Source organism: Engraulis encrasicolus, chromosome 14 (genome assembly GCF_034702125.1).
Source record: "Engraulis encrasicolus isolate BLACKSEA-1 chromosome 14, IST_EnEncr_1.0, whole genome shotgun sequence".
Taxonomy (NCBI): domain Eukaryota; kingdom Metazoa; phylum Chordata; class Actinopteri; order Clupeiformes; family Engraulidae; genus Engraulis; species Engraulis encrasicolus.
The window spans coordinates 22556306-22573726 of NC_085870.1; the positions used below are offsets into that span (position 1 = coordinate 22556306).

General features: G+C 44.0%; 2 protein-coding genes across 2 annotated transcripts in view; both read left to right on the forward strand.

The window, feature by feature from the left end:
- Positions 1-64: 64 nt before the first annotated feature.
- On the forward strand, positions 65-8811 carry eefsec (eukaryotic elongation factor, selenocysteine-tRNA-specific). The gene is made up of 7 exons (XM_063215211.1): positions 65-775; positions 1078-1285; positions 1594-1690; positions 2636-2800; positions 3531-4160; positions 6615-6771; positions 7167-8811. The coding sequence occupies exons 1-7, from the start codon at positions 466-468 to the stop codon at positions 7343-7345; spliced, it is 1746 nt and encodes a 581-aa protein (XP_063071281.1). The 5' UTR covers positions 65-465; the 3' UTR covers positions 7346-8811.
- Positions 8812-12255: 3444 nt separating this feature from the next.
- si:ch211-157b11.8 (fibroleukin) overlaps positions 12256-17421 on the forward strand; it is a 14015-nt gene continuing 8849 nt past the window's right edge. Inside the window, exons 1-4 of the mRNA XM_063216407.1 lie at positions 12256-12559; positions 13613-13814; positions 16225-16308; positions 17295-17407. Coding sequence (XP_063072477.1) covers positions 12335-12559; positions 13613-13814; positions 16225-16308; positions 17295-17407 — 624 coding nt within the window. The 5' untranslated portion in view covers positions 12256-12334. The remainder of the gene's footprint in view (positions 12560-13612; positions 13815-16224; positions 16309-17294; positions 17408-17421) is intronic.

Consider the following 17421-nt stretch of genomic DNA (forward strand, 5'->3'; position numbering starts at 1 on the left):
GTTTATCTTTCTCATTTTCGTGAAAATAATTTGTGTAAACTGAATGTAAACATCTGAACTTGTGGTATAGGCGCTTGAGTATTGTATTTCCTATAGAAGTATAAAGTATGATTTGTCATCCATGATGACAGGGAACTATCCTTTCCATGATACGGAACGCTAGCAGTGAAACACAGGAAGAGTTTTGTAATCATGACAGGAAACTTTCTTTGCTGAATTTTGCAGCGTTGTTTGCTTGTGTGCAATAATGTCACGTTTGTAATATCTGGCTCCAGTCATGCCTTGCTTTGCAACCGATGTGACTGAATCTTTATTCGATTATAACTCTTTAATGATTCTGTGACCAAACACATCTTATATATCTGGTCAGTTAGAGCCTACATAGTCCTGAACTGAAGAAGTTGGGTTGCAACCCGAAGTTGAGTCCAGGGAGGCTAAAGTGACTAGATTGCTTCAAAAACAATAATGGCTGACGGAGAAAGCGGGGGAGGTTCTACGAAAACACTGAATTTTAACATTGGTGTTTTGGGGCATGTTGACAGCGGCAAAACGTCCTTGGCTCGGGCTCTCAGTAGCACTGCCTCCACGGCTGCCTTTGACAAGAACCCGCAGTCCCGGGAGCGAGGGATCACTCTGGACCTGGGTTTCAGTTCCTTCACCGTGGACCTCCCGCAGCATCTGGAAGACGAATGTCGTCCACGCGGCTACGAGAATCTGCAGTTCACGCTTGTGGATTGCCCAGGCCATGCATCTCTCATCCGCACAATCATCGGAGGTGGGTCTGTCTGTGTGGTAGTGTGACTGCTGCTTGTCAATGTGTCACTGTCTGTGGTGGGAGTGTGTATGGTTGTGTTGTGTTGTGTTGTGCTTGTGAGCGTTTTGTGTTGGTATCTCTGTCTGCAACTGTTGTCTGATGTGAATTTCGTGTGTGCAATGGGCATCAGTATCAGGAGAATGCCGTGTGTGTATGTGTGTGTGTGTAATATGTGTGTGTATATTATCTGTCAGTTGTATTTTGCCATGGGTGGGTGTGTCCACGACATAGCCGAATGTTGTGGGTCTGCTGCCTGTGTGTAGGTGCCCAGATCATCGACCTGATGGTACTGGTGGTGGACGTGGTGAAAGGGATGCAGACGCAGACAGCAGAGTGCCTTCTGATTGGTCAACTGACCTGTTCACGCATGCTGGTTATCCTCAATAAAACGGACCTGTTGCCAAGCAGCAAGAGGCAAAGTGCCATCGAGAAGATGACCAAGAGGATGCACAAGACTCTGGAGAATACTAGGTAGTGTGTGTGTGTGTGTGTGTGTGTGTGTGTGTGTTGTGTTTCGCCGTCAGAGTTGACTCTGCATGCCATGGGGGGGGGGGAGTGGGTGTGTGCAGTAGGGCTGCAAGATTATGGGAAAAAAATGATAATCATGATTATTTGAATCGAAATTGAAATCACAATCATTAATTCTAAAAACATAGTAATGTTAAATTCCCCCTTCTTGGATGATGTAAGTTATGTCATCCTCCATACTTGTCAAGATTCTGCAACACACAAAATGTGACACTTTTGCTCTTCCTGTTCGTGCACATTTGAACCTGCAGGTTTAAAGACTGTCCCGTCATAGCAGTGGCAGCCAAGCCAGGAGGTCCTGAGGCAGCAGACACGGAGGAGCCCCAAGGCATCACCGAGCTAGTGGAGGTGACACACACACACACACACACACACACACACACACACACACACACACACACACACACACACGGATCCGGTCATACAAGGTCGGCTTTCTCCCAGGCTGGAGGTGAGCGGCCTCCTGACTGTCCAGACTTCAAGGCCAGATATACACTACACTAGAGCGTGGCGTGGCGGCACCGAGAAGACTTAGGTGTACTTAGTATTAGGTGGTGTTTTCTACTCGGCCTTTAACAACGACAGCGTTGACATGCACGGCCAGTCCTGTTCAAAATTAGTATTTCATAACCATTACCTTATCAACTTAGCTAGCCTATAACCGTTTTTGTAGAGAAGAGTAGAGTACCTTTTATTAATCTCGAAGATAATTACGGTATCTGGCAGCATACATAAATACACAGACAAGAATACACATTATTGCACAACATATTTTACATACAGCACAGACTTTCATACAGCACAGACACTCATACATTCAGCCATTAGCTATTTCACACAAGCAAACAAACACACACACACACACACACATGCACACTCATACATTCAGCCATTAGATATTTCACACAAACAAACAAACACACACACAACATGCACACAGCGCACATGCATACACATAATGCACTTAAGCACAGACCAGCAGCTGTGGTCGATGATAAATGGTGTATGACTCGAGTGGATCAAAGTGCAAAGTTCACAGTCCAATGGCAGGGTCCAGAGAAAGAACGGGAGTCAAGCAATCAGGCTGTGGCCCAGTGAAATATATGCACTATGTGGACACACACACACACACACACACATCACACACATCGCAAACATCACACACACACATCAATACACAGTTAAAAGTCAACAGTCCCAGATGTTTGTGTGTTGTGGCTTGATGTCTATGTCTTGATTTTTATGTCTGTCTGTCTGTGATTGTGTGTCCGTGTTTCCATGTGTGTTATGTAGGTGCTGAAGCAGCAGGCCTTCCTGCCCCAGAGGGACGCGTCAGGACCGCTGCTCATGGCCGTTGACCACTGCTTCTCCATCCGAGGCCAAGGCACCGTCATGACAGGAACCATCCTGCAGGGGGCGGTACGCATCAACGACACCGTGGAGATCCCAGCACTGAAGGTGAAAACCTCTCCGCTTCTCTCTCAGGACCTCTTCTCTCTTTCTTTTAAAGAAATATTCTTTAGGGGGGTTTTCAACTTTATTTAGACCAGACGGTGAAGAGTGGGACAGAAAGCGAATGGGAGAGAGAGACTGGGGAGGATCGAGAAATTACCTCGGATCGGGAATGGAATCCGGGTCGCCCGCGTAGCAGACCAGTGCCCAACCGATTAAGCCACGGCTGGGCCCCTCTTGTCTCTTTCTGACAGGTTTATGAAGTAGAAGTATAAAGAAAAGTAAAAAAAAAAACTCATTAGGCACTCATTAGGTACTGATGTAGCAATAACGGATTTAATAGCTTTGTGATAAGATGTAGTACTTCATACCTGCTTTCTGATCATTTTGTTGCTTATTCATTTGAGAAGAAAGGCTAGACTATTGGATGAGTTATTTGAATATTTGGTATGTACTTTTGAAATACTGATAGCTCTCAACTGACCATAACTTAAAAAAACAATTAAGCTGTGTTAAGTCATTATTTTAATGTCTTAACATTGTGTCATTTTGTGTCAAGTGGTCCAAGGGCAATCATATGATGACCTTTAGAAAAACACCTGTGTTTGCACACTTGTTTGTAAGCGTGGGCTTGATATGTCATATTTACAATCACAAAAGGACTTTAAACGTTACTTCCGAGTGCCTCGGACCTACTCTCTGCTCTAAACTATAACTCCTGTTCCTCCGGTAACAGGTGACAAAGAAAGTGAAGTCCATGCAGATGTTCCGTCGGCCGGTGAGCGTGGCCATGCAGGGCGATCGCCTGGGCGTGTGCGTGACCCAGTTCGACCCCAAGCTGCTGGAGCGAGGAGTGGTGTGCTCGCCCGGCTCCCTGCACACGCTCCACGCCGCCGTCATCTCCGCCCACAAGATCGGCTACTTCCGCGGCACGCTGGCCAGCCGCAGCAAGTTCCACATTAGCCTGGGCCACGAGACCGTTATGGGCCGCATCTCTTTCTTTGGTTCGGCGGATGCTACGGTGGCATTGGACTCTGGATCCGGATCTGGACCCGGTGAGGAGGCTGAGTGTGCGGACTTCTCGTTCGAGCGGGAGTACCGTCATCAGGACGAGTACGTGAGCGGACCAAGCGAGGGGCGGGACCCCGAGCAGTGGGCCCTATTGGAGTTTGAGAAACCCGTCACGTGTTCAGCCAACTGCCTGGTGATTGGCTCTCGGCTGGACACGGACATTCACGCCAACACGTGTCGGCTGGCCTTCCATGGCCGGCTGCTGCACGGGATGGAGGAGAAGAACTATGTGGAGACCACTCTCCCTCGCCTGCTCATCAGCAAAGATAAGCACAGAGAGGGCACCGTGGAACGGGTATATACACATACACATACACACACACACACAGTCAGATGTGCTCAGGCACCTGTACACACACACACACACAGAGGGTGGCAGTGCTACATATGCACCAGGCTTGTACGAAATTCCAAATTGGATGAATTTGAATTCAAAGTAATGCCATAATATGAACGCTAGGTGGTGGTGTTCTATGTACTCTCAATGGGTGGTGTAGCTTAAATTCAAAGAAATTCAAGGGAATGACACCACCTATTGTTCGTATTATGGCATTACTTTGAATTCAAATTCATCCAATTCGGAATTTCGTACAAGCCTGATATGCACACACACACACACACACACACACACACACACACACACACACACACACACACACACACACACACACACACGTCAGAACGTATACACACTTTAAATCTATGTAAAGTAGGTATTTTTTATAATGAATGTAATTTAAATTGCAGTACAATTTACAGGCATCACTGTCATGTTTTGTCACCACTTATTCTCAAACTGATGATGACTGACTCAAGTCTTTGCTATGAGACCTGAAACAGTCCCTTACAGTCATTGAAAGTGAATGTACAAAAGAAGAGAACTGTGTGTGTGTTGCATTGGCACCAGTTCCTGCACCAGAATAAGACGTTTTAGAACAGGTGGTGGCAAAACAATAAAATGATGTGTATACATTTTTTTGGTACGCACTGTATACTATTTTATGACCTGCCTTTTTAGGTAACAACACTCTGGCACGTGTTGGACAGGGGTCATTCCACGCCAAATCAACAAGAGCCCGCGCACTTAGGTCTCAAAAAATTCTGAAAATATTACCAAGTGTACCCGTGGTACTTAAGAGAAACACTGTAAATTTATTTGAATGAAAGATGTATCCTCTCCGTGTTACAGCCAATTTTAATGGGGGAGGGGGGTGCCCATTTTGTTCACACTATTTTTTTTGTCAAAGTTCACAAGCCCGTAGCTCAATAACTAAACCATGTAGGAAGTTCACATTTGGCATGCTGGTACATAGGTAGGAATAATTAGTTGCTAAACTGTCAGTTTTGGTCTGTATGATCCTGCATCGTCATAGCATTCCCTCAAAGATGATACAAATTGTACTGGAGTTTTTGGCTGTGCTCTGTTTAGGCCTTCAGAAGACATATTTGTGCCCAACATAGCCTCTTGATTTTTTCCCCTTGTAGAGACAAGTGGGAACACTCTCATAAAAAGCTATAAATAGAAAGGAAATCCCATCAGTGTTTGACCAGAAGACCTCACAAGTCTGACAAATCATTTTGGGTGTCATTTTCAGAGCTCCAGAACCCCTTGTGGGATTGTCCAGATTTTTATTTTATTTTTTTCTTCATTCTCCATGAATTCTTCTTTTTAAAAATGCCAATGAGACTTGTCTTATGTGATGTTTTCTTTTATAATTTCCAACCTGAACATGGGCAACATGCACATTGAGAGCAATATGTTTTCTATGCGTTTCTTCCGCTGCCATCTACTGGTCAAAAAAAGTAACAACATGACTCTTTGTGCCTCACCTACTGTCTCTTTTGGTGTGCGAACCTTCTCCCACACTGAACGCTCCTGAAATCATTGAAATTAAAAGGGATACCTGCACCCCTGCACAGGGACTCTCGGGTGATCATGTCCGGGCAAAATTTGCATTTGATTATTTAGTATTTACATTAAATGTTATCAAAATCATGTTGCTCTCTTTTTGCATTTTGCCCATGTTCAGGGTGGAAATTAAAAAAGAAAACATCACATAAGACAAGTCTCATTGGCATTTTTAAAAAGAAGACTTCATGGAGAATGAAGAAAAAAATTTAATAAAAATCTGTGGACAATCCCACAAGGGGTTCTTGAGCTCTGAAAATGACACCCAAAATGATTTGTCAGACTTGTGAGGTCTTCTGGTCAAACACTGATAGGGTTTCCTTTCTATTTATAGCTTTTTATGAGAGTGTTCCTACTTGTCTCTACAAGGGGAAAAAATCAAGAGGCTATGTTGGGCACAAATATGTCTTCTGAAGGCCTAAACAGAGCACAGCCAAAAACTCCAGTACAATTTGTATCATCTTTGAGGGAATGCTATGACGATGCAGGATCATACAGACCAAAACTGACAGTTTAGCAACTAATTATTCCTATCTATGTACCAACATGCCAAATTTGAGCATCCTACATGGTTTAGTTATTGAGCTACGGGCTTGTGAACTTTGACAAAAAAAAGAGTGTGAACAAAATGGGCACCCCCCTCCCCCAGTAAAATTGGCTGTAACACGGAGAGTATACATTTTTCATTCAAATAAATGTACAGTGTTTCTCTTAAGTACCACGGGTACACTTGGTAATATTTTCAGAATTTTTTGAGACCTAAGTGCGCGGGCTCTTGTTGATTTGGCGTGGAATGACCCACAGGCGTCTCTGACACCATTTTGCTTTTGTTGCTGTCAGGTAACGGATGACTACACCGTGATTGGACGAAATCTGTTTAAGAAGGAGACAAACCTCCAGCTGTTTGTGGGCCTGAAGGTCAGCCTGTCTACAGGGGAGTCAGGTGTCATCGAGGGGGGCTTTGGGCAGAGTGGGAAAGTAAAGATCCGCATACCAGGTGAGAGGACACACATTTAATGTTGTAACTAACTTAATGTTGTAACTGAGCTGTAACTGTATGCATGACTCGAAAACCGTGAACCGTGGACATCGTTGCATCCTTTGCACTCAGAGACAAACACAGAGGAGATGGCATCACAGAATTCATGCATGCATGTACGCACATCCACACTTTGAAACACATTTTCTTTGCACTTTGTGTGTGCGTGCAAGTGAGTGCCTATATGTCTACATCAGTATCTTTAGTTTGAACTGCGCATGGGAGTTTAATCGAAAGCAATTTCAATATTTTATGCTGACGCCTGTTACTTGTTATTTTTTGACAATTAAGTACTCTTAGGCTTGACTTTGACTCTGTGTTTCTGTCTGTCTGTCTGTCCATTGGTCAATCAGAGGGACTGAAAGAGGAGACAAAGCAGCTTCTGTCCGGCGGTAAGAAGAAAGGAAAGGGGGGCGGGAAGAATGACGTGGCTAAAGAGGAAGAGCCCAAAAGTGACTCTCAGCCCGTTGTGATCCAGCTGTGCTTCAAGAGGTACATCTTCGACCCCAAGAAGAGGATGGTGCAGTCCTGACCCATGGTGCAGACATGTGCGAGAAGCAGACGAACAATTCTGGAATAATTCAAGTGATTGGCAGCCTGGAATCATTAGCAGAAGGACAATTCTGGAATAATTGCAGTAATGTGCAGCCTGGATTCATTAGTCACGAAACAGTGGCACATATTCCAAATGACCTGGGTTTTACCTGTCAAATTCAATGAAGTGATCGTTCAACCAAGAGGTCACCTGATTGAACTGGACCGGTTAAAAGGGGTGATTTGGAATATGTAGCACTGAATTCTTTTTTTGTTTTTTGTTTTGCCTGTATTACTTTTTGTGACAGGATAGTGAGAGACGGGCAGGAAACGAGTGGGGAGAGAGAGACGGGGAAGGATCGGCTAATGACCCGGGCCGGAATCGAATCGAACACGGGTCGCCGGTGTAGCAGGCCAGTGCCCTACTGTTAGAGCCACAGTATGGCCGGCACTGGATTATACACTAATGAATGCAGGTTGCCCATCACTACTTGACTGTGGCAGCCGTCATCCGTCACACACTCAACTGGACTACGCACTACACCTGTCACTCATTAGTGGTGTCAACAATAATCGATTCAGCAATGCATTGCAATGTGGGGCAGGGCAATTCAATAATCGATTGGCAAATGCCATAATCGATGCAGCATATATTTTTTTCAAATTTCAATTACATCCATGGGCATTTCCGGAGCATTCAAAGCATTGAAAACTGCAGGACTGATACACACAGCAGCCATTAAAATGTTCAGATTCTGGCTTCTTGCATTGCCTCATGACTGATGAAAAATTTGCCTTGCACTCAGTAGAAATGTGACAGTAGAAATGTAATGCATTGCAATGCATCGCAGAATCGGACTGAAAGAATTGATTCGAATTGAGTCGTTACCTCCCGAATCGTAATTGAATCGAATCGTAAGGGCAGTGCCAATGCACACCACTATCACACACATAAGCTCAAGTCAGTCTTATTCCACCCCATCCTCTTCTCTGCCCTCTGTCCTCTTGTCCCTCCTCCATAGAAGAAAACAATTAAGTGTCCCTGCTGTCAAAAGTGCGGGACAGCTTTTTCGGAGGCTTTCCCCCATTAAACATCCAAATTTGGATATGGAAGCATGACATCTGAATTATGTTTTTGCAAGATATTGCTAGTATCTAGAGACTGGAAAAAAGGTCTGTTTAGAATAAAAAGCTTTATTAACACGGTATTTCTTACTCCTTTATTAAGAGATGTAAATGTTTCGTTGATAATTAGTTGAGTATTTACAAAGTGTTAATAAAGCTTTTTAAAGACTGTTATTCTAAAGTGTTACCCTAGAATGACTTGAAGACAAAAATACATCTAAGAACCAACTGGAGCCACCATGACATCACGACAGCTATGAACATTGTGACAAAAGACCACATCAAAGAATCTTTTTTTTTCCCTCACACATGACACACTATAAAACTATGCTACCCACACTTTGGTTCTCTCTCAAAGTTTCTCTGACTGTCTCTGTCAGTCTTTACCTCCCTTATGTACATCCAAACACCTCTCTCTCTCTCTCTCTCTCTCTCTCTCTCTCTCTCTCTCTCTCTCTCTCTCTCTCTCTCTCTCTCTCTCTCTCTCTCTCTCTCTCTCTCTCTCTCTCTCTCTCTCTCTCTCTCTCTCTCTCTCTCTCTCTCTGCAGCAACACCTCTTTAGTTTACAATGGCAACTTGGTATCGAATGTGTTCATGATGCTGGGAACCAATGAACAATGTTGACTGGCTTGGCACAATGTGTGCGAAGAAATAGGAGAGTGTGTGTACAGTATGTGTGCCTGCCGCCTTTCCAGTCTACCCATTAAGATCACTTGTGTCAACAGAGGGGATGCTGAAATTGCTTTAGGTTCAAATCCTGCAGACAACAACTAGATGAGATTCAATAAATAATCAAACTGATAAATTGAATCTTTATTTTAGCATTCTGCAGCCAAGGACTCACGCAGGTGTGCAAGTTGTAACTGTGGGTATATTTCAAGTTTGGTAACCACTGGGGGTCTACAGAGATGAAACTCCTTGCCAGAAACGTAAACCAGAAACTGATGAAGCTTCTCTGTTGAAGAAAAAACAAAACACGTTCTAACTCCAAAGAGAACTCCATTTGCTTACAAATTAAATTCTGGTTACCAGTTGTGGTTCTTGCACCGAAAGAATCAGGGGCTCTGATCTACAGTTTGTCAGACATCTTGCCAAACTCTGACTTCTTTGATACAATAGTGTGTTCCTGGCAGCATAGAATGGCCTCATCATTCTTTTAAATGCAGTAACACACTTAAAACAGTAGGGAGTGCTGCAACACATACAGCGGACATTAGGTACTTCAGAGGTTCCCAAACTTAGGGTCACAGAGGTACTGAAGAGGGGTTGTTACAGACATAATTGCACCCATAATTTGGTAAGGAGCAGTATTCACTTGTATGGTTAATAGATGTATTTGCTGTCCTGTGGAGTTCTAGCAATATTAATAGCGGACAAACTATGAATGGAAAATCTAGCTATTAATGGACAAAAAATTGCCTGGAAAAGAAATGTGGCAAAAATATTCCTAAATAACAAAAGGTGGCCCCCGCTGGAAAAGTTTTGGAACCATTGAGCTACTTCATGTGTCCAACTGTCTATGCTTCATGAAACAACAGAGGTAACTTTAAATGTACTGCGCTGTGTAATTACATTATTTAACTTGAAGCACTCGGAGAGTGCTAACCTCCGCCAAGGCCATGGGGTCACTGACGCTATAACATCTACACGCTGTGAAAAAATCCTGCATCTGGATCATCACCAAAATTGAATCACTTGTTCCTTTTGTCATTTCCAACTACTCCGCAACATTTCATCAAAATGATAACTCTTTTAGTTATCCTGCTGTGACAGAGAAAGAAACCAACACGACCGAAAGCAACCTCTTTGGCGGAGGTAATAAGGACAAGTTCCCCTCGCCTGGACTATTCTGACACTTAAAGGATAACTTCTGCCAATTTCAATATGTTGTTGTGTTGCTCATGCTACCCTTGACTTGTCAGTACCCGGTGATGCTGCATTTTTCGACTCAGCCCTGTCCGAGATCTGAGCTATTCTAAGATGCTTTTTTTTTCAACGTAAACAAACCCCTGCCCCCATTACAATGACCAGGATCTCGGAAAAGACTGAAGAAAGAAAATCTCAGGCACTGACAAGTCGAGGGTAGTGTGAGCATTACAACTGCATATCGAAATTGGCAGAAGTTAATCCTTTAAGTTATGTTCTGCACCATCAGTGTCCGCACACTCTGTCCTCTACACCTCTGTGATAAAATTGAGCTGACACTTAACAAAGTTTTGAAGGAATGCCTGAATTACTACCTTACAATAAATAGCCTCTCTGGCATCTCTTCTGACGGTGATGAGCATAGGTGGTTCTTATGGCCAGGGGTGATTGTAAGGGCCAGGGCCCCTAGAGAACTGCTCATGCTGCCTGCCATGGCCCCGCTAATGGACAGCAGAGGTCTCGTAGCCTGATTATCATCGACGTTCAAATCTCTTCGAGACTTGGTCTGACCAAGAGTATAACAATTAACATTTCCCAAACGGCAAGGTTAACCTGCCTCCCTTGGTTTGCTTATTGTAGTTTGATTCCCGACAAAGTGAAAGGAGTTCCCGTATTTGCGGGAACTCAGAAAGTACTTGCATTGCTCTTGACCTGACTAGTTGCAACGCCGAAGGTGTTGCTTCACTTGGAGGGCGAGGCCTGGCTAGGGGTGTCATACAGGGCGGATAAAGTGTGACTGAGTCACCAGGGCCCCATGTGTATAAGGGGCCACACAGAGTCTGATATATGTAGATATATGTAGGCCTAGATATATGGCAGGGGGGGGGGGTCCATTGTAGGTGATTGTACATAGGGCCCATGATTTACTCCTATGCCCCTGCTGGACAGCCAATTAGTTAAATATTGATGAATAATAATAAATGAATTTTTTAAAAATTGTAAAATAGAATGTCGGCCGGCTTTAATGTTATACCTCTGCCCCTAAAACACATTACCCGTCATTTTCACCTAGAACCACCTGGTTATAATTTGAAGACATGCGTTAAATCTGGAGGTGGGGAGGAAACAGATCGCAGTGGAAACTTCATACCTGGTCAACTGCTCTTTGTAGTGGGTAAGAAGACAGCGGGCAGATTTCCTCAGGCCCTGTTTGTGTTTGCTATTAGGGGGGTTGTCCTGTCTTTGAGTTTCATGTGGTCTAAATTGCTCGAACACAGACCACTGACACTCTGACATACACAGCTGCAGTCCGTTACACACAAAGGAAGTTAACAGGTTGGGGGAATAGGGGTCAGTCCATTCAAAAACCCAGTCCACCCCAGTATTTGTGCTGCGGTCTTTTAAGGGGGCATTCCTGACAATCCTTCTCTATTGACCATACCCTTTACAGCCGAAACAATGTTTATAACACCCAGATAGAATTTTGTCATACATTCTTTTTTTAACCCTCTTGTGCACATGATGCTGAAAGGTGACATATTGTTGGAAAACTGTACAGTATACAATATACTGGTGAAGAATACATTATGTGACTTGTGTTTGTGATTAAGCGTGTGTGTGCCTGCGTCTGTGTGTGTGTGTGTGCGTGTCAGAGAGAGAGAGCATGTGTGTGATGCCTGCCTGTGTGAGGGGGCAGGGTGCACCGGTGCCTGTCGGAAAGGTAAGGGCTATGGAATCTGAGCCAACAAAACGAGAGAGAGAGAGAGGTGAAGGGAACAGAAGGAGAGGTGAGAGAGAGTCGTGGAAGAAAGCAAGTGTGAGGGATGTTAAAAAGAGCTGTCTGGAGGGAAGATAGTAGAAGACAGCCAGGAGTGCTGAGAGAGAGGGACTACTGGGCAACCTCCACATCAGAAGAAATAAAATAGTAAAATATATATTTTTTAAAAAGAAAGACCAATTAGATAAACAAATCTTGAATAGCATAAGTACTCACACGATGGTGTCTGCAGGGGTGTTCTTCTCCAGCATGTCTGGCGCGGCGGGTCGTGTGTGTGTTCGCACAGTGCTGTGGCTGTGGGTGAGTGTGTGTGCGTGCGGCGTGTGCGTGTGGTGTCAGAGGGAGATCCTGGTAGCCGCTCCACCACAGAGATCTTGTGAGGCGGGGGGCTGCCGGGCCAACGCTCCCCCACCCAGGACCCAGGAGCGACCCAGACCCACCGAGGTGAGTGTGTGTGCATGTGCGAAAGAATCCCTGGTATCACTTTATTTTAATGGTTCACTATTACAGTGGATCTACCACATTAGGTACAGTGTAATAAGCAGTGTAACGCTATTTAATACCATGTAATACCTGTGTAACACCAAGTACGGTACCAAGTTTGTACTTACATCTAGGGTTAGGGTTATGGTTGGTACATGTGGTGGTACAATCTCTAAGGTGCAATCTGTTGTACAATTCTATTGTAAGGTTGAGAGAAGAAGATGTTCTTTTTATCTCAGGAAATAGTACAATGCATGTATGATTGTCTTAGTTTAAATGTATTTTTTTACTCAGTAGAGGTTCATTTGTTTATTTTCATCAATGTTTTGAGTTGCATCTTTCTCTTCCTCCCGGATGGCAGTTAGATGGCTGGGTACTGTATGTCGGTAGATGTGTGTGATATGTGGATTTGTCCAATTCACAGCTTGGAGCAAGCTTCAGGCTCTTAAATAGTTTGATTGTGAGGGTGCTGCTATCCCAAATGCTCAACTCAAATTTTCAAGAAAGAGGCCACACCTTGCATATACAGTAGATTTTATTGCATTTCGTTGAACACATTTGTACAATAAAAAACACTATATGCAAGGTACGGCCAATGCAAGGTACGGCCTCTTTCTTGAAAATGATATGGATTTGTACAATGTGTGTTACATGTACTTGCTGCTGAGGGCCACCTTAATTGACCTTCATAATAAAGCATCTCTACTCTGCTGTGCTACTCAGACTGACAATAATATATGCAAGTGATGCATTGAATGATACAGTATGGTAACAGTGGTGGGGAAATATTATTTATTTTATCTTGTTTTTAAATTACAGTTTATGTTTGCAATCAAGACAAATAATCAATACTGTTCTCTTTCTCTGTCTCTCTGTCTCTCTGTCTCTCTCTCTCTCTCTTTCTGTCTCTGTCTCTGTCTCTCTCTCTCTCTCTCTCTCTCTCTCTCTCTGTCTCTGTCTCTCTCTCTCTCCCTCTCTCTCTCTCTCTCTCTCTCTCTCTCTCTCTGTGTTCAGGTGGTGGAAGTGTCAGACCGGCTGATCCAGCTCCAGCGCTGCATGCGCTCCCTGAGTGGCCCTGGTGCCACAGGACAGCCCAGAGGTCAAGGGTCAGACTCCGAGTCCCTGGCGGCCATCTTGGCCCTCATGGCATCAATCTTGCTGGAGTGTGACCTCCACTGTCACAGCAACCGGCTCCAGGAAGTGGCACACAGACTGGGTTTGTTTTCTGTCTACCTACCACCTGTGTTGTTCTTTTGATGCTGCTCTTGAAAACCACCTCAACATCCTATTAAAAGAGAGATTAAATATGAAGAGTTTTGTTGCAAAATGACTCAAACGTCATTTTGTAATATACAGTATATATTTGGGGGTTTTCAACTTTTATTTAGACAAGACAGTGAAGAGTGGGACAGGACATGAATGAGAGAGAGAGACGGGGGAGGATCGGGAAATGACCCAGGTCGGGAATCGAACCCTGGTCGCCCGCTTAGCAGTCAAACACCATTTTTGCATTTTATTATCGGAAATTACTGTTCAGATGTCCTTCCTGCCATTCAAATATGTTGAGAAAATACCTTTTAAATCTGTGAAAAATGCAGTTCAATGCAATGTCATTCTCAATACAAAAATGTCAATTTCCCAAAATGTTCCAAAATGCATGTCATTTTGCAGCAAAGCTCTTCATATATCAATAACCATCAGGGCACAAGCAAAACTGATTTATTGTGCTTAATATACAGCATTTTGCAATGCCTTGCTTTCTTTGCATGATATACTGCACAGCAGAGGTGGGGAACCTATGTGTCGAGGGCCGTTTGCAGCCCTTAAGGCCGTTTTATCTGGCCTCCGATATAGTTTTAATGTTATGCAGGTTCACATGAAATATGATATGTTTTGCAAAGGAATCTTAGAAATTACATTGACAATAAAATTAAGTTATAATTTAGGGGACCTAGAGAAATTGTGGTCTGTTGTAAAGGTGGCTGCCTTCAATATAGGCCTAAAGTGCAGGGGGAAGTCTTGGTTTGCGTTCATAGTACGGCCCTTGCAGGACTTTTACGGCCCTTGGAGGAATTTGAAGTGGCTCCTCGAATGAAAAAGGTTCCCCACCCCTGATAAACAGTATGATACAGATTAGGTCTAAACTTGTACCCCCAAACCCCCTTACAATGTGCATACTTTTTATAGTTAGCATCACTGGGAGTGAAATTTGTAATGTAATGTAATGTAATAATGTAATATACTGTAGCTACGGATGTACCTACACTTTTTTGTAATAGTGTGGGAATTGAACTTGCAACCCTCCTATCTCAAGTCAAGCAAGCATTAGGGCAGTGGTCTCCAATTATGTTTCTCCAAGGGCCAAATTATGTAGAGGAAGTGAAGAAGCTGTGGGCCAAACCCCAGCAACCCAATGAGAAACAAGTTAGATGTCTGCAAGGGGAACAGATGTTTGCTTTTCTATTTTCCCTTCTTGTCAATGTCTGTTACGAGACTGTTAGAATAAGATCTAACTCTCTGTGAATGCTGTTCTGACCTCAAGGCGGGCCAAATGTTTGCCATGTCTGGGCCGGATTTGGCCCGCGGGCCTTTAGAGTGTTATTTGGATACAGGCAGCTACGTTGATAATGTAATGTAATTAATTATATGCACACTGCTGATGCTGCTCCCCGTGATTTTATTTTACAGACAACATTTCGACTCTGGATTTATGTCAGGTCCTTCATCCATCTGGCGAGGAGGACCCAAAGGGTCGAAACGTTGTCTGTCAAAAAAACCCCTCTGTGAGCAGCCAGGGAGGATGGACTATGGGTGCTGTCCATGGGTATTGTTTACAAAAAGATTCAAGGTTTTAGAACAAATGTTTGCGACCCTATGTTGTTGGGCGTTCGGGGGTTTGTCCCCCAAGACAATCTGATTTTAATGCCATATGAGAAAGGAAATGAAGAGACTTGGAATTCAGGGGCCAATTGACCCTTGGGCCCCTGGGCCTTGGCCCAATAGGCCCATTCAGTAATCTGTCCTTGGGAGCAGCAGCAGTGGGCTGGTAATTTCTGACTTAAAGGGGCTCTATGTAGGATTAAAAGTTCAATTAATCACTGTCCCGAGTCAGCTGATGCTTAATTGAGTCATTAGTAAGTGAACGATGACTCTCGCTACCACTTCCACGGTCCGCTGTCAGAAAACCCCAAATGCAACCTTTGACCGCGCAGTCCGAACGAGTGTCGTGGGAAACATTTCTCATACGAAAAATCACTTTACATAGGCTACCGTATTCATATTTGTATCAACTGCTGGCATTCCGTGATGAAAAACATTCTCACAGCGAGTTTATTTTAAACAGCATTTTTTCATGACTGTAGATTTTGAGACAGGCATGCCACGGTGGGCACCGCGCAAACTATGTCATCCTACATTGTGCTCCTTTAATCATCTGTGGAACATTTTACCCTGCTCCTGCAAGGTGTTGGACGTGTGCCCACTCTCTACTTCAATACCGCTATGATTTTGAACAGGCAAAACTCAGTGTGCTTGCCACGCAGCTACGAATGGCTAATTGAACTCTTTTCTGACTGCTGATTGGCTAACTCAACTCCTCTCCGTATTCTCTGTTTTGTGCATTTCAGAGGGTGCAGCGGCAGGTCGAGATGGAGAGAGAGATCTCTTGGTGTTGCTCAGGAGTATCACACACAGCACTCAGCCTCCAACAGGTGCATGGCACACACACACACACACACAAATACACACACGCACGAACGCACCACATTTTCACATACTATATTTTCACATTTTCATGTATATTTTCAATTTCAATGTCATGTGTTTGTGTACACCAGTGGTTCCCAGTCTTGTTCTGCTGTGACCTGCTTTTCACAACCCCCCACCCCACCCCAATTTTCTAATTGGCAAACATTTCATGTTCTTCATACTGCTATTTTTTTATTTTAAATTCACAGAAATAAATAGCCTACTGTATATTTATTAACCATCCAATTAGTGTTAGTTAGTAGTGTTACCGTTATTCCAATGTATGGGATGTTATATCACAGCATTCATTCAAGGTTTTATGCACACAGTCCCAAAGTCTCATTTAGTATCTCCTGCAGTATCTCTGCAACCCACCTGGGGGTCCTGAACCCCAGTTTGGGAACAACTGGCATACACTGTATTAATTACTCTTTTAAAAGTCTCAAATTGAGGCAGATAATCCATACTGCATGTAGTCTGCAACTCATTCCAAACACGGTGCAAAAAATGAAAGGCCTGTTATCCCGAATTCAGGTCGAGGGGTGAATGACTGTAAACATAACTGTGAGGAACATGTACTATGATGAATTGCAGAGAGTCAGTAGGCCACAAAGACTGTATAATGATGAGGCATGCCTTCTCTCTCTCTCTCTCTCTCTCTCTCTCTCTCTCTCTCTCTCTCTCTCTCTCTCTCTCTCTCTCTCTCTCTCTCTCAAGATAATAGCTCAGGTCAAAACATGTTTGTAATACAGTGTGTAATTGGTTGGACTGTTCATTAATCCAGTGTGTGTGTGTGTGTGTGTGTGTGTGTGTGTGTGTGTGTGTGTGTGTGTGTGTGTGTGTGTGTGTGTGTGTGTGTGTGTGTGTGAAAGAGAGTGTGCGTGCGTGCGTCTGTGTGTGTGCGTGTGTGTGTGCGTGTGTGTGTGCTTATGTGTGTGGTGTTTTGCAGTACCTCCGTCCTCCAGGCTGCATCCACAGGACTGTGCTGAGATCCACCGCTGGGGGATCAAGGAGAACGGCATATACACCATCCAGCCTGACCCACAGCTACCCGCTATGGAGGTGCCTACACCTTT

Coding starts and splice junctions, on each gene's coding strand:
- eefsec (XM_063215211.1), top strand. CDS start 466: ATGGCTGACGGAGAAAGCGGGGGAGGTTCTACGAAAACACTGAATTTT. Junction 1,691..2,635: donor GCATCACCGAGCTAGTGGAG/GTGACACACACA, acceptor TGTGTTATGTAG/GTGCTGAAGCAGCAGGCCTT. Junction 4,161..6,614: donor GAGAGGGCACCGTGGAACGG/GTATATACACAT, acceptor TGTTGCTGTCAG/GTAACGGATGACTACACCGT.